Raw genomic sequence first — 24,120 nt, forward strand, 5'->3', positions numbered from 1 at the left:
TTTTCAACTCCCGAGTATGTCTTGCATTGGCAATACACTACTTGGCAGTCACATTTGTTCATTCTCAATATTTGTTTTTAGAGCACTAAAATAGTTAATTTTGTTTCTTTTATTTTGTATCTTAATGCATTGTACTCACAAAGTTCAAATATTGTATTAAAGACATCACGAAAAATTATATACATTATGAAAACATTAATACTGGGACGCATGTGCCACTGAACAGTAGAACTCCAGTCACTTTTGCAGGCTATCCACATGTATATGTATAATTTACAATAAATGAAACTTGGTGAAGATGATTAGCATATTTATTGGTCATCCAAAATAATGACACCTTACATAGAATAAACAAAATAATAATCTAAAGTGCATGCGGTTATTCTTAAAGAATTCAAACTCATACTTTCAATCTCTTTGGTGCTGCCTTCATGCCATGCTACTGTTCGGTTCAGAGGCTTTTATATATAGCTTATAATTTCGTGTTATGACTTTCAAATGCAAACTTATTTTACTTAACAATGATTCAAGAAAGTATGCATGAAAATTAAAGAAAATGACATTCACAAAATATCCTTACAGTAGCAGATGTAGCTGCAGACAGAAGAGGCAGTATTCCACCACAAGCCATGACCATGTTATCCATCACTTGAGAAATAAGATGAACTGTATTGTGCACAAAGATCACATTTTCACTATTATTCACAAAGTCCATCACAGTTTTAGTAGAGTGGCTGAAAGAAAAATCATAAATATAAGTGCATATGAACAAAAACAAAGTAAATAGTTTGTGCATACTGTGGCGTGCACATTTTTGAAACACTGTTCCACAGAAGCTAAAACTCTTATACTTAGTGTCCTATTTAGAGCAGAGACAAAAAGTCAATGGTGATGAGATAAATGGGTATAAGAGGGTATAATGAGCTAGTAGGGCAATGCATAATTTCATAAATAACTTGTATACCTCAAAGGAGCAGTCTTGTAGGAGGTTTAATAATACTACCCTGAATGTCTTATGCCCATCATAAAATAAGGTCAGTCTCAGTGCTTTAAATAACCTGAACACAGCTTTAAACAGGAAGACAAGACATACGGCTTTAGAGAACATTTACTGTCACATATGAGACGTAATTATTATTTCCTAAAAAATCAGCTGCAAGTAACGGAAGTTTTCAGCTGAATGACTGCGTATCAGCAACCCTACATACCAGAAGAAAAACCTACGTATTTGTTAATAAACATCTTCATTGATAGACATCAACAACTGATTTCTCCTGCCCATGTGTGGTCCTGAAAAACTATATTTATAGATTTTACTTCAAAAATACAGGAAAATAAATCTAAAAAGTATACATAGTGCAGCATGAAGTTTGACTTTGTTACTTTTATAAAAATGAAAAGCTAGAAAGACAGCAGATGAGAAGCTGACACTTAACTCCTTAAGGAAACCAGAAGCTTCCATATCTCACCACATCAAGGAAAGAAAGGTAACAGCCATCACAGAACTTCTATACTACAAGACACTAGGGCCTTTGAATACCTTTCTACCAGCCTTCTCAAAATTAATAAAAAATCTGGCCATCTCACACACTTGGGACGGTTCGGGACGTGGAGGCCTGGATAACCAGACTCTCAGAGGTGGGGTGTACGGACAGAAAGCAGGGTTCGCCGGAGCTGGGCGGTGGCGCCGAGCCACGTTCCGATCCACAGCAAAGACTGTGGAGGGCTTGGACCAAGTGACCATCAGAACGTCGGTGAGGGCCTCATTAAACTGCAGCAGAGGCTCCAAAAAGCTTACTGGCGGTTGAAGCACCCTAGTGAGGAGATTAGTCCTCGCGGCCACTGCAGGGAGCTCCAGGCGCAAGGCCTTGGCCGCCTTGCGCAGCACCACAGCATAAGTCGCACCCTCCTCCGTAGCCACGGAAGGAGGAGAGACGAAACCAGTGTCAGGCGAAGTGTCTAGACCACTGGCCTCCCCCAGCTCATCTGCCCAGTCCTGACTTAACGGACGCTGCTGTGCCAGAGGGTCCTCAGACCCCTCCCAGTCCTCCCCTTCATCCGTGTCCTGGTAATCAGGCAGAAATGACGAAGCCGGGTCATAGGCGAAAGGCTCACCTATCGACGCCGGAGATCGCGCCGCTCCGATGCTGGACCCAGACGGGGGCTGAAACCAGGGATGGTGTCGACTGAGGACGGCGCCGGGAGCGACACCATGGGGGTCGACGCCAGCGGAGGAGTCGTGAGTTCAACTGGCGTCGACTGGGATCCAGGCCTGGATCCCACGGGGGCCTGCGGCGTCGGGACTGAAGTCGACGATGGCGCCGAAGCCACCTGCTCGCTAGTACCCCCAGTCAGACCTGCGGGGCCCGGAGGCGCGCCGGCAGGCCTCGACGGCGGGAAGAGAGTCCTCATGGTCACGAGGAAGTCTCGAATCTCGCCCGGAGTTGCATGAAGCCCAGGGACCGGAGGGTGTGGGGCCGGATGCGACTCCTGTGGCTCCATCGGAGCCGCGCGGGTGGTGCCACCCGAACCCTCGGCCGAGTCGCGTGACCGGCGAGGGGAGTCAGAAGAGCGATGTCGCTTCTTTTTGCCATGCCTTGACTTACCTGAGTGCAAGGACTTGGATCCCGACGAACGGTGATGACTGCGGCTCTGCGACCGACCCCTCGAGTTCCTCCTCGACCGGGACATCGAGCGGTGCGGAGCAGACTGCCGGATCTCGAGGAGCTTGCAGGACTGCTCCCGCCTAGCTTTCAACGTCAAGGCCAGGCAGTCGGGGCACGACTTGTCATCGTGGTCAGCCCCAAGACAGTAGAGACACCGATGGTGGGGGTCGGTAACAGACATCAGTCGGTGACAGACGTCACACGGCTTGCACCCGGGCATCCCTACCGGCACCAGGAGTCGAAGTCGACTCGAAAAAGATATACAAAATGTCCAAAAAGTTAGTAAAAAAATGACTAAGGGTACGCTCTTCCCGGATCTGCGCTTGCTGGCACTGAAAAAAGGAGAACCGACGTCAGCGCGCGAGGGCGGCGTCTAAGCACTCAGACGACGTCATCCCGGCACTCACGACGCCGACGACGGACGCGGAGCTGCAGACGACGCCTACCGACACGCAGGGGTACTGCTGGCAAAAAATCTTTCCGGATCCAGCCTGACGCCTGGGGATATTCTAAGGTAAGGAATCTATCTAACGTGTTTCTTTCAGATACAAAGTTATAAACAATACAATCTACATGGCCTCTGGCTAGGCTCTGCACCTATTCCCCCCCTACCCTGCTGCATACGGTCTTCAAACATGCACAATAAGGAGCCGATGGCAAGGCCTGGCCTCTAGCAAAGCCCTGCTCTGAACCTTCCAAGGCCTCCAAAACCGAGACTGTGTACAGCCTTTAACAATGTGCAGCAGTGGGCTGGGCCTGCGCCCAACTGCAGGCAGAATCCACCATTACACGTACCCTACGACTAGACCCTTGTAAAAAAAAAAAATTCAATAAATGTTTTTTCGGAACTGAAGCACCATAGGGTGGCCTCACTGGTTACTGCGGTACCAGGTGCTGAAACTGTAGTACTGGCAACTTTAAAAAAATATATATATATATATTTTAACTTGAAGGAGAGTCCCTGGGGATCCCCTACATGGTCCTGGGTGTCAAGGTGTGCACACCCTGTGGCCTTTTCAAACTTTTCCAAGACTCACACAGTTCCAGAGTCCTGTAATGGCAGACAATATTTTTTTACAGGGGCGAGCCCTCACGTGGCAGCTCTGCCTGGCCCCTACCTCGCCTCATTAGGAAACCGACTGGAGGGGAGCCTCAGAGCCCGCCCTTATAGACTCAACCCTCTATCCTGGGATAGGGGTATCGCATATCCGCGGTGGTCGGCAACGACGGCCGAGAGGTGCTCGGTAGGCCTGGAGGCAGGGCAGGAGCTTCGGCCTCCTGGTGGCAGCCCGGCCTTATCTTCGCCTCTCACCACAGGCAGCCTGCGATAGGCCGACATGTGTAACTGCCCCACCTCAGCGGGACACCCGGCACGCATACCTCCCCTGGCACTACAATAGGTTCTCTGGCGGAGCGCCCCGGGCATGGAGGGACGCCGGCATGGAGGGATGTGAGGCCTCCAACGGCATCTTCTGACGACCTTAAGGAGCCACTTACGCCAGCCACATAATTTGCGGGCTCATACTCTCTCGACCTGACCCATTACAGGCCTGACGGGAGGCATTATGAGCAGAGCAGACCTCCCATACCTGCACCACACGGAATGGGCCCCTGAACATTCCGCCTGCCCTACACAGGAGCATCACAATCATTCTGGGGACCTTGACTGTGGGTAATCGAGGCCACGTCACAACACTTCTGGCCCTGCTGTTTTCCTACTGCCACCTGACCTGGGCGAACTCAGCCCGCACACCTCTCCTCTTCCTCCCGTGACCATCATTGCCCCCCAAGGATCTACCGACACTGATGCAGCCGGATCTTAGGGTGAGGGAACAAAACGTCAAACACCATTCTTAGACAGGTTCGCTCTAACGTACTTACAGACTGATGTCGGCCGGCAAACCCTCCGGAAAACCCGCGCAACAGCTCCTCTTTACGGTAGCTCTTAAGCAACCATCAGCCATGGCCACGGCAAAGGGTCCTGCCTCCCTTCCGACCACCACGTCCCAACCCGCGCCTCCTGACTCACAAGATAGTACTATGGAACGCATCTTGCAGGATATCTCTGCGATAGGGCGCCGACTGGAAGGCATAAATGCTAACATCTCCGCCCAGACAGATGACAAAGTACAGATATCGCAGGGTTCCACACCTGTGTGGAAGGGCAGGACCGCAGACTGACAGCGGTGGAGGGCTGACTGGATGAAGTACTGAATCGTGACCAAGAACTTCTCCTCCTCTGCAGCAAGCTGATTGACCTGGAAGACCGCAGCAGGAGAGACAATGTTTACTTCTTTGGATTCCCGGAAAAGGCAGAGGGCCCCAAAGTTAAAGCCTTGTTATGCAGTATCCTCCCAAAACTCATGAATACCTCCTTCGAACACCAGATAGAACTCCAAAGCGCCCACCACCTCGGACCGCCACGGAAAGACGCTGCGATCCGACCACGGCCCATTATTGCTTGCTTTCTGTGCTATGAGCAAGCACGTCAACTGCTTATCGCTGCTCGCGCCCAAGGTCCGTTTACCTATGAAGGCCACAAAATAGGCATGGTAGCGGACTTCTCCAGGGAGACCAACAATCGCCGAGGAGCCTTCCTTTCCCAACGACCTAGTCTGCGCCAAATGGACATTAAATGTGGCCTCCTCGAACCTGCCCGACTCAGGATTACCAAAGATGGTAAGTCCAAGGACTTCTACGACCCAGACGATCTCCCCCTATTTTTGGATAGCTGTCAGGTGCAAGATATGGATGTCACAAGCATGCACACCGAGCCGCACCACGATAACACGATCCACCCTCCCCCAGGGCTGAGCGGCTGGTGGAGGACCAACAGTGGATCAAGACAACGCACCAGAGATGCTGAAAGACCAGCACGCTCATATGGGGACAAAACACAGGCCCTTCAGGCAGTAGCGGCTCTTACACAAAAACACGATAAAGACAAATCCCCGCTCCCCCCTGATACCCAACCCCACAAGAGAATAAGTGCCAAGAAATCTTCACGGACACTCTGAACCCGGAAGGCCCAACCCGCAACCCCAGGGCAGATGACAGATAGATGAGTATCATACATCCTGCCATTTGCATTTTTTGTAGCTTGTTACACTGTTCCATGTTGATTATTTTGCTATTATTGTTATCACTGCTGTAAGCGCACCATACGCCCCACTCTCCTGGCTCCACACCATCCCCCCTTACAAGTTAACTCCGCTATTATCTACCCCCCTCGATACCTATGCACACCAGGAGATGTCACTTTCTGCCCCCCCCCCCCCTCGGCCTGGGCGGACCTGACATCACACGGAGGGAGGCTCTGCAATATAACATCCCCTCCCTCTGGCCACCCCACCCAACCCACTTCACACATTTTCCAGATGCACACAGTATTAGTCCCCGGCTCCTGATGGGGTCCCCCTCGAAGCACCACCTCCACAAGTTTAGACCCATAGTACACAGACCAGACTTTCTCCCCTAGCTGCCCTTCATTAGGGACACGCACCGACAATACTACCACAGGCATCACAGAACGCCCTGGCACAGATTTAGGCATGATACCCCTATCTTGTCTGACTGTGTTGCCTCACACTCTCAAACCACCTTCACCTTCTGCACTGCAAAGGATAAATACATAGATTCACCCCAAGCATGGGCTCCCCACACCCGCTTTGCACCCTCTCATGGAACATAAATGGGATTACACATTACATCAAGAGGAAAAAAGTACTCTCTTAACTTCAAACTAAAAGAGTGGACATAGCCCTGTTAAAGGAGACATATTTGGATTCAGACAAACTGCGCCACAACTGGGTGGGCAGAGTCGTCCACAGCTGTATAGTGTTTGAGGTTGCCCCAGATGGAGACCTTCCCTGCAAACGTGGGGTCACGATACGTCAATCCCTATCTGTAACAGTTACAAAGAGCTGGACTGATGCGGACGGTAGGTATGCATTCGCGAAGCTGTGTCTCTGAGACAACTCCCTATGTGTTAGCTCTGTTTACGCACCGACTGGGGAAAAGATCATTCCTACTCCACCTGAACTGCCTACTGACAGAAATAGGTGCCTCACAATATCTGATAAGCGGGGACTGGAACCTTGCACCAGACCCAGCATTAGACAGATCCGGACCGCTGGACAGACAACGAGACAGACAGGGCCCTGATGAGGGACATACTCGCGGACAATGGACTGGTGGACCACTGGGGCCTCAGCCACCCCATGGATAAAGACTAAAGTTTTACCTCCCCGGCCCATGGTACACTGTCCAGGCATTATTTCCTTATTTCCCAGAGAACGGTTGTGCAGGTGCAGGAGTCTCACATCCTCGAGGCAGAAATCTCAGACCACTCCCCAGTGCTCCAGTCCCTAGACCTGGGCCTTGCCTCACCGGGACGCAAGCCATGGTGGATACACGTGCAACGGTACCGCACTCTGCAGGGCAAATTCCAACTGCCAACTCTTATCACCTACTACCTCGCAGACAGCGCTATTTCGCCACATTCAGATAGAATACTGTGGGCGTCATCGAAAGCCACCATTAAGGGCCAGCTTATTCGTGATGCCGAAGTGGCCAACAAGCAGGTGGCAGCACGACAGAAAGAACTGGAGCGTGATACTTCTTTGCACACCCAGCTTTTGTTCTTCCCAACCCATTCTGCAGCATCGCAGAAGCCTAGAACAGGCCCTGATGGCACTCAATAGCCTTTTTACTTCTTAGGCTGAATATGCCTTACAGCGCATGAAAGGCAGGTATTATGAGAAGAGAGAGAAGGCCGGCCACCGACTAACGTCCCAACTGCGCCAGAGGGAAGCCGCCATGGCCATCCTGCCATAAATACAACGGGAAGCAAAGTCATTACCCGCCCCCAGAACTTAGTGAACAAATTTGCCGCATACTACAAGTCACTTTATACCCCGGGAACACCAGCTAGTGCAGAATGTCTGGGCGCGTTCCTCCACAAGGTGGACCTGCCCAGGCTCTCGGACAAGGGCAGTGAACTATTAGAGGGGGAAATCAGCAGAGAGGAAGTAGAACTTCAAACTTCCCTATCATAAGGCACCAATAAGGCACCAGGGGATGATGGATTCCCTGCGGAATTCTATAGGTGGTCAGGGGAGCGAGCGATTAACACTCTGCACGCAGCACTTCAAGAGGCCGAATGAGAATCCTCCTTGGGGCCCCTGCCCAACAAAGCGGTGATTGATGTCTGCCCCAAGCAGGGAAGGGACCCATTACTTTGTGGCAGCTACAGACCAATCTCCCTACTGAACTGCGATATCAAGATTCTGGCCAGCATCCGGACGGCCCGCTTGGGTAAGGTCCTCCCATCCTTGATACACCATACTCAGGTGGGGTTTGTGCTGAGCTGCTCTTCCAGAAACCACCTTTGTACCATGGCGCATACTCTCTGGTCGGCCAAGGATGCTCCAACAGAAGTGTTGGCCATCTCCCTGGATGCCGAAAAGGCCTTCGATTGCATCGAGTGGGACTACCTTTTTGCACCCATGGAGCGATTTGGCGAAGGAGAACAATTCATTGCCAAGGTTCGGCTTTTATATGACAGTCCCTACGGCCCAGGTTAATGTTATGTTAATTTTATTTATATAGCGCATTAATGCCCTGAGGCGTCTAAGCGCCGTTTGTGTCAGCGAACGTAAATAAAAACTGCCAGAAGAGTTACCCTGATTTAAACAACCAAGTCTTTACAGCCTTTCTGAAAGATAGAAGACTTGGTTCATTCTTTATCCCCAGATGGAGTATATTCCATATTTTAGTTGCTTCCATCACAATGCTCCTCCCACCCCATCATGTTTTTTTTTTTAAACTGGGCTATATCAACAGGTTTGCAGTAGCTGATCAAAGTTTCCTCGCCAGAACATACTGCTTGAAACTGTGATTCAGAAAGGCCGGGCCCAGATTATGGATTGCTTTGTAGGTTAGGCAGAGTACTTTAAAAGTTATTCTTTGTTTAATGGGGAGCCAGTGTAGGTCTTTCAGATTTTGGGTCACTGAACAAAATTTGGGGATTTTCACTAGGAGTCTTGCCGCGGCGTTTTGTAAAACCTGAAGCTTATTTAGATTATATTTCGGAGTCGTCAGAAGCAAACTGTTGCAGTAATCTATTTTTGATAGAATTAATGCTGTGGCTAGGTATTTGCAGGTTAGCCGGTATGAAAGGCAGGACCTTTTTTATTATTCTGAGAGTGTTGAATGTGGAAGAGGTGAGTGTATTTACTTGATCTGTATAATTAAGTTTGGTTTTGATAATTACTCCTAGGTTTCGTGCTTTATCCACTGGGGTGCGGATTTGGCCCATAGTAGTTGCCCATACCTTAGGGCCCCAGAAATGTAGTTCAGGGCCAAACAATAGTACCGCGGTCTTTTCTGAGTATAATTTAAGGCAATTTTTAGCCATCCAATTTTGGACAGCTCTCATGCAGTTTAGAAATCTGTTTCCAGTGCACCCAACGTTTTTCTCTATGGAGATGACAATTTGGGTCTTGCACATCGCTTGTTTTATCGGCACAAAACTTTCAATGAAGGAGCCAAAGTGGATTACTTTTGTTTTGGAAAGCTTCTCGCAAAACCATCAAGCACAACTAAAGTTATCAAAACAAAAAATGCCTTTCCTATGAAAACTCTGCCTTTTTTGGTGACCATCACTTTGTAAAATAGTAACACATATATATATATGATGTGATCAAGGACAAGTGTTGTCCGAAACGCGGCATGACTGAGGGATTAAAAGAACACTGCCATATTTCCCAGTGGTTTGTGTCTCTCTTCTCGCCGGAAGGAGGTTTGGAGAGTCGAAGTGCTTCGGTGAGATATATATATATTTGGAGAGTCGAAGTGCTTTGTTGAGATATATGTATATATATCTATCTCTCAACGAAGCACTTAGACTCTCCAAACCTATATATATATATATATATATATATATATATATATCAAACAGAGTTTGCCCCTCGTTAAAGACGCTCACAGGAAAAGGGCGAATTCTGAAGGAATCCTTTATTTCAGGTAACCGGCATTTACAACTGAATCATTTTCATGCCCTACGCGTTTCGGAGCAGCATGCCCCTTGATCACGGGCTGTTGAAGCTTCTGTGCAATCCAAGTGAGTAACCACAGTCCCACAACTTAATTGCTTTCATTGCCCTCTGGTGGGCCTCTCCGGTGAGTTTTTTAACTAAAGGCATGTTGGGATTTGTAGTCAGTCCACTTTAAATATAACCCGATTTGTGAAATGTAAGCGGACTGCTGTGACTCGGACCTGCCGGAATCACCGTAGCGGAGGAAAAGGTTAAAGGTGAAAACAAATCGGATTTTATCTCTGGAGGCTCACTGAAGAGCCAAACTACTGGTGTCACTTGCAGGTTTCTGATGCATCACCCACTGGAGGGTTATATTTAAAGTAGACTGACTACAAATCCCAACATGCATTTAGTTAAAAAACTCACCGGAGAGGCCCACCAGAGGGCAATGAAAGCAATTAAGTTGTGGGACTGTGGTTACTCACTTGGATTGCACAGAAGCTTCGCCAGCCCGTGATCAAGGGGCATGCTGCTCCGAAACGCGTAGGGCATGAAAATGATTCAGTTGTAAATGCCGGTTACCTGAAATAAAGGATTCCTTCAGAATTCGCCCTTTTCCTGTGTGCGTCTTTAACGAGGGGCAAACTCTGTTTGATATATATATATATATACATATATCTTAACGAAGCACTTAGACTTTCCAAACTTCCATCTGCCGAGAAGAGACACACGAACCACTGGGAAATATGGCAATGATATATTATATATATATACATACATACATACACACAAAGTATTCTGGACGAGACAATTCAAGTATTTATTATTATCACTGAAGATGCTCCCATGGAGAACCTGCATATTAAGCCTATGCAAATGAAGAGTAAATTGGATAGATTAAAAGAACTGTTGGTGTGGATGATAAACATTTTTTTTTGTTTTTGAAAACTTTCTTTATTGGCATTTATATATAGTATAAAACGCGGGCACAGGCGATATCGCCATTATCACATAGGGTTACATTTCGAGTGCACCCATGCACAGTCCTTACGATCTTGCAGCCTTCTGGCCCCTCAAGCCGTTCGTCGCTGTCCTGAGTGGGGCCGCAGATGCGTGCCCGGGCCCAGCCTCTGGGTGCACCCTACTAGAGCGCACCATGATCGCCTCGCCGCAGGGGTGCAATGCAGTAGGACTAAACCCCCCGTGAGGGGCGTTGCAGGGGCTATATAATTGCAGCCACTAAATAACCACGAACTAACTGGGGGCGGAGAAACCAGGGAAAAGGGGAGGGGTGCACTGTGTCGCCCTTCGGGAGTACTGGTAGCTGCGCGCTCATATGCTGGACCATCGTGTGGGAAAGGGTCGGGGCGATCGCGGACGCGGAGATGAGGAGGGGGCAGGGGGGGCGGGAGCATCCAAAATGGCCTAGGAGGGCTCTAGTTGTGGGGCCTGTGGTGACAACCTCTGCGAGACCCAGGGATCTTGGCCTGACTGTGCATTACCCGGGGTGGACTCCGGTGTTGCGGGCGCCCCCAGGGGATCTATCAGTCTCGAGTTCGCCACAGCCTCTGTTTCCTGCGCGAATTGGTGTGGATGATAAACATACTGCAAATGCACTCTCAAAAGTTTGAGATTTAATAGTCGCAAAGAAGACAGGTAGGATGGTGCAAAAGGAAATATTAAGAATGGGTCATGAGGAAGAATTGCAAATGATAACAGGGGAGAGGGAATGACAAGGTAAATGTAAAGGCAGACTAACAGGCAGTGAAGACAGGCACAAAGGATTAAAGAGGAATAAAGAGTAAGTGAGATGGTGAGGCTGCGAGACGGACAAAACACTGAAATTGGTGCACAAGATCAGTTGTAAGGGAATCACATTAGATTTTACAAAGCAAATGAAGGACATGAAAGGTAGAGTGGGACAAGCAACTGCAGATAATAGGCATATTCTTTAAACATCTTGTTTATCCTGAAGGTGGTAGGAGGCGAAGGATGCATGTCACCAGTTCCCCAGCTACACTTTAGTTAAACCAACACATGTAGATTACCGTATGTTATTAATAAAGACATGTTTAAAATAACAAAGTTCCTTCAATTTGATTGAGAATTATGGCAGGGCCTTCCAGGATGCCTCTAACCAATGCCAAGACTGCAAAACTAACTCATTCATGTAGGAAAAACAATAATGCTGATTATATTTGAGCCTTCAAACTACACTCTGCATTAAAATTGTTTTATGACGGACCCTATGAACACCCTTCTTACCAAAAAGATGTTCACAAGTGGAACTCTGACAGATGTTGCAATGACTATGCAAAGTCATGAGAAGGCAAAGATTTATTAATACCACCAGGTGTTTGTCAATTTCGGACAGGATTCACTGTTGAGCGAGAACGAGAACAATTTCACCTTTCACATCCTTTCAGAATAGTTAGAATTTTTTTCAACTGCCATCTGGAATATCAATACTACACCACTATTCATTTTTCTAATATTTATAGTGATTGGACAGGTGAGTCAAAGGGATTTGAAACTCGGTAAAAATTAAACATATTTGTATATTTTAGTCATGTGATTTGCTACATAGTAAACCAAATCATAACAGATGGATGTGATCCTGCAATGTGAGAGGGTTAAGGGTAATACCACTATTACGTTTCTCAGATTTGTAAGGAAACGCCAGAAGATTTTTTGATAAACAATCTTGATTCAATTTCACCACACCACATTACATCGCATACATAGGAAACGGCATTAACAACACAGGCTAAGCCGCGCGTGCTGTTACCACGCAAGAGGAACACCGCTTGCCTTAACAATGCATATGCCTGAACCACGCATATGCCTGGTTAAGGTAGTCAGTGGTCTAGTTCCAGAGACCAGATGGGCGGGGAGAGGAACAGGAAGGATCAGCAGATGAAGGACCGGGTTGCAGCTTGGTAAGTACGGCTTGGGGGATTAGAGGGGTAGTTTTCAGGGGGGCGGGGGATGGGTTTAGGGCAGGGAGCCATTTTAGGACTCACGAGTGGGGGCTGGGGTCGGGGTAGTTTTTTGGTCTGGAGGCCGTTTTAGGGGGCAGGGGTCGGGTAGTTTTTAGCGCTGGGGGCCGTTTTAGGGCTTAGGACAGGGGGGCTGAGGTCGAGGATGTTTTTTTCGCCTGGGAGCTGTATTAGAGCTCGGGCGGGGTCAGGGTTTGGGAGCCAATTTAGGGTTCAGGGCAGAGGCAGGCGTTGGGGTAGTTTTTTGGGCTGGGGCCATTTTAGTGCTTATGACAGGGGGGCTGGGGTGAAGGTGGTTTTATTGGCCTGGGGGCTCAGGCAGGGAACGGGGGTTCCGGGTAGTTTTTTGGGCTGGGGGCCGTTTTAGGTCACAGGATTGGGGGGGGGGGGGGGGGGGAGGACAGGGGGAGGGTCGTTTTTAGGGCCGGGGTGGGGATTATTGCAGGGCTAGTGGACGGTTTTTAGAACTCAGGGTGTGGGGTCTGGGTAGTATTTAGGGCCGGGTTGGATGTGATCTTTACCTTGTACGCCTTTACCAATCTTGCCTTTACAACAACATTTGTTGTAAAGACATGCATGCTAAAGACACAGTCGTAGTTTAGGCATGCATTGCTGAGGCATGCGTTGTTCTATCAAACAACCATGAAAAACCTTTACGGCACTGGAATCACGTACAATTGAAAGGCCATAAAGTCAAACTACGGAATAATATACACTGTTACATCCGTTTCAAGTCATAGCTGGTTTGAAATTATTCCATCAGTGGCCCAAAAACTAGTTGATTTTCATCGGATAACCTCTCTCAGCAGGTTTCCTTCCCAGTAGCCTTACAGAAGTCCATTCCCCGAAGTCACTTCATGTAAGTAGGGACCCCATCTAATTACAATTCCTAGCTATATCCTTTTGAGCAATCACACAACCAAAACCAACAGAGTAAAAAGGGCCGATGATTGATTGCTGTAGTAAACAGGAGTCTGTCAAATTATGTCAACCACAAAAAAAATATTAGAACAGGGATTCTGCACTCATCACACTTTAAAACTACCTAAACAAATAGATTCCTATAAAACCTGATGCAGTATTTATATTTATGCATGCTCTTTTTTACAGCAAGGCCTGGCAGCCCATTAGCTTCCATCTGTTAGAAAGACCTACATGAATTGGACCATTATATTCATATTAAACTATATTCCACTGAAAGCCAGATCTGATGCAACTGGTGATTAATACATCCCCTTCAGGAAGCTGTTTCTGATCCCACAGCTAAAGGTTTAAATTTTGACATGTCACTCAACCTTTCAGTTTTCCAAGGGCAACAAACTAACATTTATTATCTGTGGATAGTGCCAGGAAACCTCCTGAGAAAGAGGTGCTGATGTGTTCTCCAATGATGGAAGTTACTTACCTACGGTAATGATGTTTCTGGTGGATACTCCAGCTACCTGCACACAACAATTCCCAGGCGTCAGACTGGATCCAGAAAACCTCAAAGCCTCGATGCTGCCAGTAGAGGGTACTGGACTCAGTCAGTGCTGGAAGTGACAGCAGGCGATATCCCTAGTCCATAAAGCACCTTCTCGAGTTTCCCTCCATTTTTCCAAGCCTTAAAGGTTAAAGGGAGCAAATAATCATGAGCGATTGCAGTCACAAAAAATATTTATATCCTTATTAAATGACCTTATGAGTCATCCTTCAAAACGGGGATGAGGGCAGGTCGGTGAGGAATCTGCAGGTAGAGTATCCACCCGAAGCATTGTTACGGCAGGTAAGCAACTTTTCCTTCAGATGCATACCTCTACCCGCAGATTCCTCACATGTAGAACAGATTTCACAGAAATACCCTGCCCAGGAGGAGGGTTGATGGATGATTCAGACTAGAAAATCCTGTAAGACGGATCTAGCGAAGTGCTTGTCCCTGAATGCCTCTGCATCAAAACAGTAATGCTTTGCAAACTTGGGCACATCGCTGCTTTCCATACTCCCACAATCGTAACACCCCAAGCCAATGACAAAGTGGTGGACTTAGCCCTGGTGGAATAGGCCCAAATTCCTTCAGGCGGTTCCCTCTTGGTGAGGGGGTCCCAGATTTGAATGCAGAGAATGATCCATCGGGATAAAGTCCTCTTGTGAACTGCCCTGCCCTTCTTGGCTCCACAATCACCCACAAAGATCTGGTCACTGGAATGATATTCTCTTGTGAGGTATAGGTAGTAATTAACCGCATGCCTCAGATCCTAATGACGTAACCATTCCTCCTCTTTGAAAGGATGAGGTGGTGGGTAGAAGGAAGGGAGGATCATACATTGAGACAGGTGAAAAGGAGAGATCACCTTTGGAAGGAAAGCAGCCCTAGTTTGCAACACCAACTTGTCTGGGGAGGTGGTAGTGTACAGGGGGCGGCAGTCACGGTCCTGTAACTCACCGACTAGTCTGGCAGACGTGATGGCAACAAAATATACTGTCTTAAAGAGTCAACATGTGAATCATACTACTGTGTAGAGTCTTAAGTGGAGTCTCAATCAAGAAAGTAAGAACCAAATTCAAGCCCCATTGAGTAACTACAAACGGAGGAGGATATAAATTAGTCAGGCTGTTAAGGAAACGCAAGACAATAGGAGACTTAAATAGAGATGTCTGATCCGGCAGACAGAGGAAAACAGACAAAACGGCTTAATAGCCCTTCTCAGTGCCAACAGCACACCCTTTTTAAGCTAGGAAAAGCACGAACTACAGCTCTTAGGATAGCTTGGCATGCAAGGTATCTGCATCACTGTCCGCACACCCAGCAACAAAGTTGCCCTATCTGCTGGAGTATGCAGACATTGTGGAGGGGCAACGCACAGTCAATGTAATGTCTACCACCTCTGGTAGCAGCTCAATTGTGCACGCTCAATCTTAAGCATGTAGGTTGAGACCTTGGAAATTGGAGTACAGAACCAGACCCCCTGACCGGGAGAGAAGGTCCAGCCTAAATGGCATGCATAGCGGAGGACATGTGGAGAAGCGCAGGAGGTCTGCATAGCACACCTGTCTCAGCCAATCCAGGCCTACAACAATGACTAGGGCCGGATCATGGCAAATCTTTCTTAGAACCAGAGGATTCAAGTGAATGGGGGAGTAATTCTACATCAACTGAAACATGTCCCCCGGGGCTCCCCTCAATGGATACTTGAGGGCACAGAATCGGTGGCACTGAGCATTTTCTGAAGAGGCAAATAAGTCTGCCTGAGGAGTGCCCCACTGGGCAAAGATACCATTGTGATAGACAAGATAACGCCAGTTCAGCTGTTGGCTCTGCCGTTCAAAGACCCCACTAAATGATTGGCGGTGAGCTACATCTCTTGGCGGTGTGCCCAAGAAGACAGTCTCCGAGCCTTCACACGAAGGAGGTGAGGTCCCTTACTCCCTGTAGATTGTTGACATACCACATTGCAGTCATATTGTCTGTCATGATCTGGATGAACCGACCTGCGAAGGAGGAGAGAAAGGCCTTGAGCACCAGCCAAATTGTTCTATTCTAGCATGTGATATAAAGAACGTGTGCTCCTCCGGAGACCAGCGGCCCCGGATCTCCAGGTGAGCTCCCCATCCCAGAATGCACATGTGACTAGGAGAATGTAGCAAACTAGCAGGTGGGATTTCAGTTAATTGATTGAAAATTCCAGGTCGAACAACTGATGTCGTTGACTACAGGTGGTGCAACACCATCTCTAGCGAGTTGGCTTTAATAAGTCAGTCGTCCAGGTACTGGAAGATCAGCACACCCAACAATCTGAGATGAGCTGCAACCACTGCCATCACCTTGGTGAAGACTTGAGGTGCTGATGGTAATCCAAGGGTTTGTACGGCTGTTAGGAAATTACTTTTTGTATGGTCACCCCCATGTTTTTGGACTGATACTGCTGGTTTTTGGACTCAGAGAATGCATTGAGGTCTGCTAACCAGACCTTCAAGCCTGTGCCCTTACCCTCAAACAGGTACGTAAAATTGACTCCTACTCAATTACCCAAGTTAACGTATCTGAAAGTCCCAAATAAATGGTACCCAGCGTATCCAGGGCATAGAAGTTAGGTCACCCCCTGGAACTGCAGAACTGATTGCGCCACCCTGGGTATGACATAAGTAAAACGAGAATCCAGGACGGCATTCACATTCTGGTAGAGCAGTCTTAACTGGTAAACACAAGGAGATGATGGACGGAGTGCTGAAAATTTTCAGACACCCCCCCCCCCCAGTCATAAATCTGGGTTGAATCCATCCTCGTTCTTTAGCAATCTTTGCCACAACAGTTCAGACCCAGCTATATGCAAATAAGTCTTGACCCTGTGCCTCATGGGGACGGTCCAGCCCGAACTTCCAAACCATGTCTTCCCTGGACCAGAAACAAGCATCCTGGGATTAATTTCTGGGTAAAACCCCTCATCAGCCAGGCTAGCTTGAATCCAGTGGCAAAGTGAGCAAGGGACCCAGGTCTGGGCATACCCTGCCAACTTAGGGCAAACAAAGCAAACACAAGTATAAACTGGTAACCTGACTTTGCCGTTTAAAATAATAATGGCAGAGCCAGACTTCCCCCTGATATATGTTTAAGTCACTCCTATGGCAGTCCCTCTCGAGTGCTAAGGAAGAATACAACATATCTCATGGGCAGACTGATGTAGATGGTTTGTGGAAATAATACAGGAGTCTCTTCGTGATGAACAGGATATTTATTCTCAGAGCATGGATAAAGCGTACACCACACCAGCTGACCAGACACCAACTGCCTCAGCTAGAATCCCCTCTGCAGTTACACGCTAGCACTTAGAACACCACAAGTGTTCCAAGGACAGAACAGGGAAAGGACACAAAGGAAGGGCTTATACATAACACGAAGTAAGGTAAGTACAATAAAAGATGATAAATGTTTACAACACAGACCATGTATTTTACATGTTCTGATAGTAAAAACGCGAAACTTGTGTTTTTACTGTGGAAAGACTTGGTCGTGCAACAGGCTAGTATAGAGTTTTGTTAACTCCGAAACGGTGCAACCAAAGTGGGTCATCCAAAATATCAAACGAACAAGTTACTTACCTTCGGTAACGCTTTTTCTAGTGGATACAATATATGCCTGTGGATTCCTCACCTTCTGAATACCCCCTGCGCTAGCATTCCGCAGAAATTCTTTTCTAGCTCTCCCACGTCGACGAGGATGTCATAATGCTACGGCTCCACATGACGTCACTAGAGCCATAAAATGACCTTGTCGGCGTGATGTCAGTTCCACCCATTTGTTCCATGCCACCGAGGCAAACTGGCGGACCGACACATTTTCATATGTATACTTAGTATACTACACACACATATATATATATATATATATATATATAAATGCATAACCCAATAAGGGCATGGAGAAATAGTAAAAGATCAAACATTTCTTACTATTAAAACATAAGCATGATAAAGCCATATTTAAAAAACACTCTTGTTAAACAGTTAAAGCATCTTTTTGGTAGAAACAGGTGGACAACGGGGAGGCGGGTGGGACAGTGAGGAATCCACAGGCAGATATTGTAGCCACCAGAAAAAGCGCTACCGAAGGTAATTAACTTGTTCTTCTGATGGATACTTGTGCCTGTGGATTCCTCACCTTCTGAAGAGAATCCCAAAGCCGTAACTCTCCCGGAGGAGGGTGTCCACCTGACTAGACAAAAAAATCTTGCAGCACAGATCGAGCAAAATGGCCCTCCCTCCTAACCTCCAAATCCAAGCAGTAATGCTTTGCAATTGCAAAAGTATGGAGGGAGGCCCAAGTTGCTGCTTTACAAATATCAATTACAGGAACACCTCTAGCCAAAGCAGAAGTAGAAGATTTAGCTCTAGTGGAATGAGCTCTGATACCTTCTGGAGGGTCCTTCTTGGCCAAGGCGTAGCAAATCTTGATGCACAAGATAATCCGCCTGGAGAGAGTCCGCTTGTGCACAGCCTTGCCTTTCATCTTCCCAACGTAGCCCACAAAGAGCTGATCATCCAGTCTCAGACCACTTGTTCTGTCCAAATAAAAGCGGATAGCTCTCTTAGGGTCCAAACAATGAAGTCTCGCCTCCTCCTTGGAAGGATGATGGGGAGGATAAAAGGTGGATAAAGTAATGGACTGTCCCATATGGAAAGTGGTAACCACCTTGAGAAGGAAAGCAGCCCTGGTCCATAGAAACAACTTATCTGCATGAATGGTCAAGAATGGAGGCTTCGAACTAAGAGCCTGAAGCTCACTTACCCTCCTAGCCGAGGTAATGGCAATCAAGAAGACCGTTTTAAAAGAAAGAAGCCTCAAAGGGCAAGTATGAAGAGGCTCAAAAGGAGAACCCATTAAAAAGGTAAGAACGAGATTCAAAACCCACTGAGGCATAATGAAAGGTGTGGGAGGAAACTTATTTGTAAGGCCCTTAATGAACCTCATGACAATGGGGGACTTAAATAAAGACGGCTGGTCTGGCAAACATAGAAACGCCGACAAATAGCCCTTAACAGTCGCCACAGCACAACCCTGCTGGGCCAAGGACAGCGAAAACTGAAGAATATCAGTCAAGTGGGCCTTTAAAGGATCAATGTATCTCTCTTCACACCATTTAATGAATCTAGACCATCTCGATTAGTAAACAGACTTGGTGAAGTGTCACATGGACGATAAAATAACATCTACCACATCCGGTGGGAGAGAGAAGGAACTCAGGTTGCCCCATTCAATCTCCAGGCATGAAGGTGCAGGCTCTGCGAGAGGAGGTCTGCCCTGAGAGGGAGACGGAGCAGAGGGTGCGATGCGAGGTGAAGAAGATCTGTGTACCACACCCTTCTTGGCCAATCCGGGGCGATCAATATGACTTGGGCCCGGTCTTGGCGAATCTTCCTCAGAACCCGATGAATCAAGGGTATAGGAGGAAACGCGTAAAGGAGTTGTGAGCTCCAATCCAATTGAAACGCGTCCCCCAGCGCTCCCTGCACCGGAAACTGGAGACTGCAGAACGACGGGCAGTGCGCATTCTCTTGAGTGGCAAACAGGTCCAACCGAGGTGACCCCCCACATCTGGAAGATGTGATGGACCACCTCCGGATACAGCCGCCACTCGTGATCGGCCGAGTAATGCCGACTGAGACTGTCCACATGAACATTCAGCAGACCGGCTAGATGATTTGCAACCACACAAATCTAATGGTTCTGAGCCTAGGACCAGAGTCGCAGAGCCTCTCGACAGACGATATGACCCTCCACTTCCCTGTTTGTTGATGTACCACATTGCTGTAGTGTTGTCCGTCAGGACCTGAACTGACTGACCACGAAGGGAAGGAAGGAAAGCCTTTAGTGCCAAATGTATCGCCCGCAATTCCAAAAGGTTGATGTGAAGCAACCTTTCCTCTGGAGACCAAAGACCTTTGACCTCCAGATCCCCCAGATGAGCACCCACCCTAGAGTGGAGGCATCCGTGATCACTGTGGCCACAGATGGAGGAAGCTGAAAGGGCTTTCCTTGAGACAAGTTGCCCTGCACACCCCACCAAGTCAACTCCGCTGCAGCTTCTCTGGAGAGTCTGACCTTCTCCCCGAGATCTCCATTGTGTTGATACCACTGCCGGCGGAGGCACCACTGGAGTGCCCTCATGTGCCAGCGCAAATGACTGACCAACAGTATGCAGGAAGCTAACAGACCGAGCAGGTGTAGAACCTTCAGGACTGGAACAACCGCTCCATTGTGAAATAAAGGAATCATCTCCTGTATGTCGAGAATCCTCTGAGGAGGCAGGAATGCCCGACACACAGTAGTGTCCAGTATTGCCCCTATGAACAGGCGTTATACAAAAGGGTAAACCCAAAATCACTGGGACCTGGGTATGAAGCAGTATAGTAAAGGGTGGTCCCAGTATTGTTACATCAAAACTAGTGTAAGTGAATGCCTGGAATGGGGCTACCTGTCCACGGTATTGTTGCAGTACGGACTGGACGGGGAATTCCTCCAAATGGTCGACCTGCTCTACAGGAACCCCACGGTTCGTGTCCGGCTGGGCCCCTATGTCTCGGAGGCTGTGCCGGTGGGCCGGGGCACCCGGCAGGGATGCCCTCTGTCCCCACTGCTGTTCGCCCTGGCGATGGAGCCCCTGGCGGCGGCCATGCGGATGACCCTGGGAGATGGTATACCGCTGGGGGACGCGGTTCATCAGGTGTCGCTCTATGCCGATGACCTGTTGGTATACGTCAAGGATGTGGGGTGCATCCCGGAACAGTTGGCCCAGTTGTTGCAGACCTTTGCCGCCGTCTCGGGGCTCCGCGTCAATGCAGGCAAATCTTGCCTATACGCTTTCAGCGCAGAAACGGAGAACCCGGGTTACCGCCTGCACGGCACGCCAGTTCAGTGGCGGGAGGGCACCTTTCGGTACCTGGGGTTGCAAATATACCGCTGCCCGACTGACCTCTTTGATGGCAACCTGGGAAGGGCGGTCACGGCGCTCCGGTCGCAGGTGCGTTTTTGGAGCACGCTCCCCCTGACGACCACGGGCAGGGTGGCACTCGCCAAAATGGTTATGCTCCCCCGCCTCCTGTACTTCTTTGTTAACCTGCCGACGTATGTTCCCCCCGCCTTTTTCGGTACGCTCACTAGGATGTTGCGGGATTTTGTTTGGGGAACCGGGAGACACAGGCTTGCGCTCGCAAAACTATATTTGCCGACGGACAGGGGTGGTCTGGCGGCTCCTTGCTTTGAGCACTACTACCTGGCCGCCCAGCTGCAATGGGTAGCACGATGGTTGGCTGATCGAGGCAGAGACGACACAGCAGCGGCGGAGGCACCCTACTCGCTGGAACGTGTGACCGGTCTCTTTCACCCCCTGGCCGCGGTTGGGGGGCCGCTGCCGCTCCTCTTAGCTGTGGCACACAGGTGCTTCCGGAGGGCACTGTACCTCACTCGCGCGGTCGTTCCATACGCACCGGCCATCCCCCTGGAGGGCTCCCCCGGAGGCGGGGGGGTGCTTGCGGCCTCTGCATTGGCGGGCTGGTGGGAGGCCGACGTGCACACGCTGGGGGACCTATATAGGGACGGGGAGCTAATACCATATGAGACCTTGGTGTCGGAGGATGGGCTCCCGCCCGGTGGGTTTCTTACACACCGCTCGCTCCTGGCGAGGTTGACCGCTAAATGGGGGAACTTGACTACGGAGCCCCGCCAGCACCTGACCGTGCAATACCTGCACGTCATGGGGAGGGGCGGGCACCTGGTCCGCTGGTTCGCGGCTTCGATGCGGGAGCACGCGGCGATTGATCTGGGCCCACTCCGCGTCAAGTGGGAGCGGGACCTGGGGCGGCCATTCGCCGATAAGGAGTGGGAGAGGGTGCTTAAAGGCCCAGTGCGTGTCCCCAGAAACATGCGGTTCCGCCAAATCCAGCTGTTCATAGTGCACAGGGCCTACCTCACCCCCGAGTTGATCAATAAGTACTTTCGCCGTGATGACGCATCCTGCCCGAGGTGCGGAGAGCTGGGGGCGGGGTTCTTACACATGCTGTGGAGCTGTCCTGGGTTGAGTGCCTATTGGAGGGAGGTCAATAGGCTACTGCAGGGGAGCGTGAGCCGCAACATCCCATTTGACTGGCCCGAGCACATTTTGCACCTCTTCAAGAGACCACCCAAAGACAAGGTAACGTCCCGATTCATGGACCTGGGGCTCGTAGTTGCAAAGCGCCTCATTACCAAGAGATGGAAGGCACACGACTCGCCACACACGTGGGCATGGACCTCCTCATTCCAGGCGTGGGCTAGGGCGGAGGGGACAGCCATCCGTAGGGAGGAGACTCTGAGGCTGCGGAGGGAACCTATGGCGGACCGCTGGGAGCAATTACTTGCTGAGCTCCGGCGTTTAGAAGGGGAGGGGCGCACAGACCAGGAGGGGATGGATGGAAATGCCTGCGCGAGTGACGGCGTGCGATCAGCTGCCCCGTAGATGGGATAGCATAGTCCTTGATGCTTCTGACCCGTAGACAGGGGCGCCTGCGGCCATATGGAGACAACTGCATTCTCAGGGCTGGGGGGGGCGGGCTTGGGGGGGGGGGGGGGGGAGGGGGTCGCGGGCGAGAAAGGGGGGGGGGGGAACTTTCCGTGTACAACTGTTCAGGCTGCCACTGTTCTGAGGTTTTTTTTTTTCCGTTTGATCAGTTTGCGATTCATTGGTTCTCCATGTCTAAGTTGCTTGGATGGCTCACACTGGCTTGTATGGCTAAGTGGCTGATGTGTGGTGGCTGCTGCCCCCCTTTTAAGAGACACCACTGGAACTGATGAGACACAGGCATCCAACCCCCGGGCAGGTTGCGACTGGTACATTTCTTAACTGTGGGGATGTCTGGCTGGCTAGGCCAGACACGGATCGGCGACCCGCATATGTTTATATACTTCCATGTGTAATGTATCCTGCTGAACCACGTATGCTTTCTTTGTTATACATTAAAAAAAAAGCAATAAAAACAGATTTGCAAAAAAAAAAACTAGTGTAAGTGAAAATCATACAATTGCATACAAAACAAAAATCAAGAGCTAAATGTACTAACGCTGCAGTGTTATTTAATCACACTGAACACGTTTCAATTTTGGAAAACACATTTAAAAGAAACATTTAAAAACCATTATTGAAGTGCCCAACTGGAAAAGGGGAAAGGATCGTGATGGTAATGAGGTACATGAAGTTAAATAGTAGTGACTATCACAATCCAATTATTTGGCATACTATTCAATGCCACATACTCATGACCTATCGAATTATTACAATAGATTACATAGCCATGTAAGAGAACATATCCCAGTAAAGCAAGTACTGTTGATAATACTGGCGTCAATGAAGTGTCGACGTTTCGACCCCTGAATGTGTGTAGGTTCTTCTGAGCCTTACTAACGGGGTCTTCCTCAGGACTGAAGTGAACGTGAAAGGGACGGGGCACCTGGGAGTAAAATGAAAGGGTGATTTGTCATGTCCATTGTTAGCTACAGCAAAGAAAATATATGTACGGATATCTATAATTACCCTAACTAGTTGAAGAGAGGCCTCAGAAGAACAATTGTTGTAAGGCCAAGCAGGCCAAATGGCTCCAAGGAGATGTAAGCGGGAGAGAGTGAGGAACACCTGCAATAGTAAGGTGTCTGTCAGAAAATCTTAATTAAATAAGGGTTGATTTGTGGAAATATTTGCCCAATATTGAATCTCTTACTCAAAAGATTAAATGAATCGCATAAATCTGGTCTATGGCAGTCGTACTTAAACGTACTGCTGAAAATCCATAATCATAAATCCATTAGCTAACAATGGACATGACAAATCACCCTTTCTTTTAATAATTCGATATGTCATGAGTATGTGGCATTGAATAGTATGCCAAATAATTTGATTGTGATATTTGAAG

General features: G+C 48.7%; 1 protein-coding gene across 3 annotated transcripts in view; it reads right to left on the minus strand.

The window, feature by feature from the left end:
* LRBA (LPS responsive beige-like anchor protein) overlaps nucleotides 1-24,120 on the minus strand; it is a 2,426,603-nt gene that overhangs the window by 1,941,898 nt on the left and 460,585 nt on the right. For all 3 annotated transcript variants that reach the window (XM_085641653.1, XM_085641654.1, XM_085641652.1), the window contains exon 25: nucleotides 581-734. In XM_085641653.1, coding sequence (XP_085497779.1) covers nucleotides 581-734 — 154 coding nt within the window. The remainder of the gene's footprint in view (nucleotides 1-580; nucleotides 735-24,120) is intronic.

This window comes from Triturus cristatus, chromosome 2_2 (assembly GCF_964204655.1).
Source record: "Triturus cristatus chromosome 2_2, aTriCri1.1, whole genome shotgun sequence".
Taxonomy (NCBI): Eukaryota; Metazoa; Chordata; class Amphibia; order Caudata; family Salamandridae; genus Triturus; species Triturus cristatus.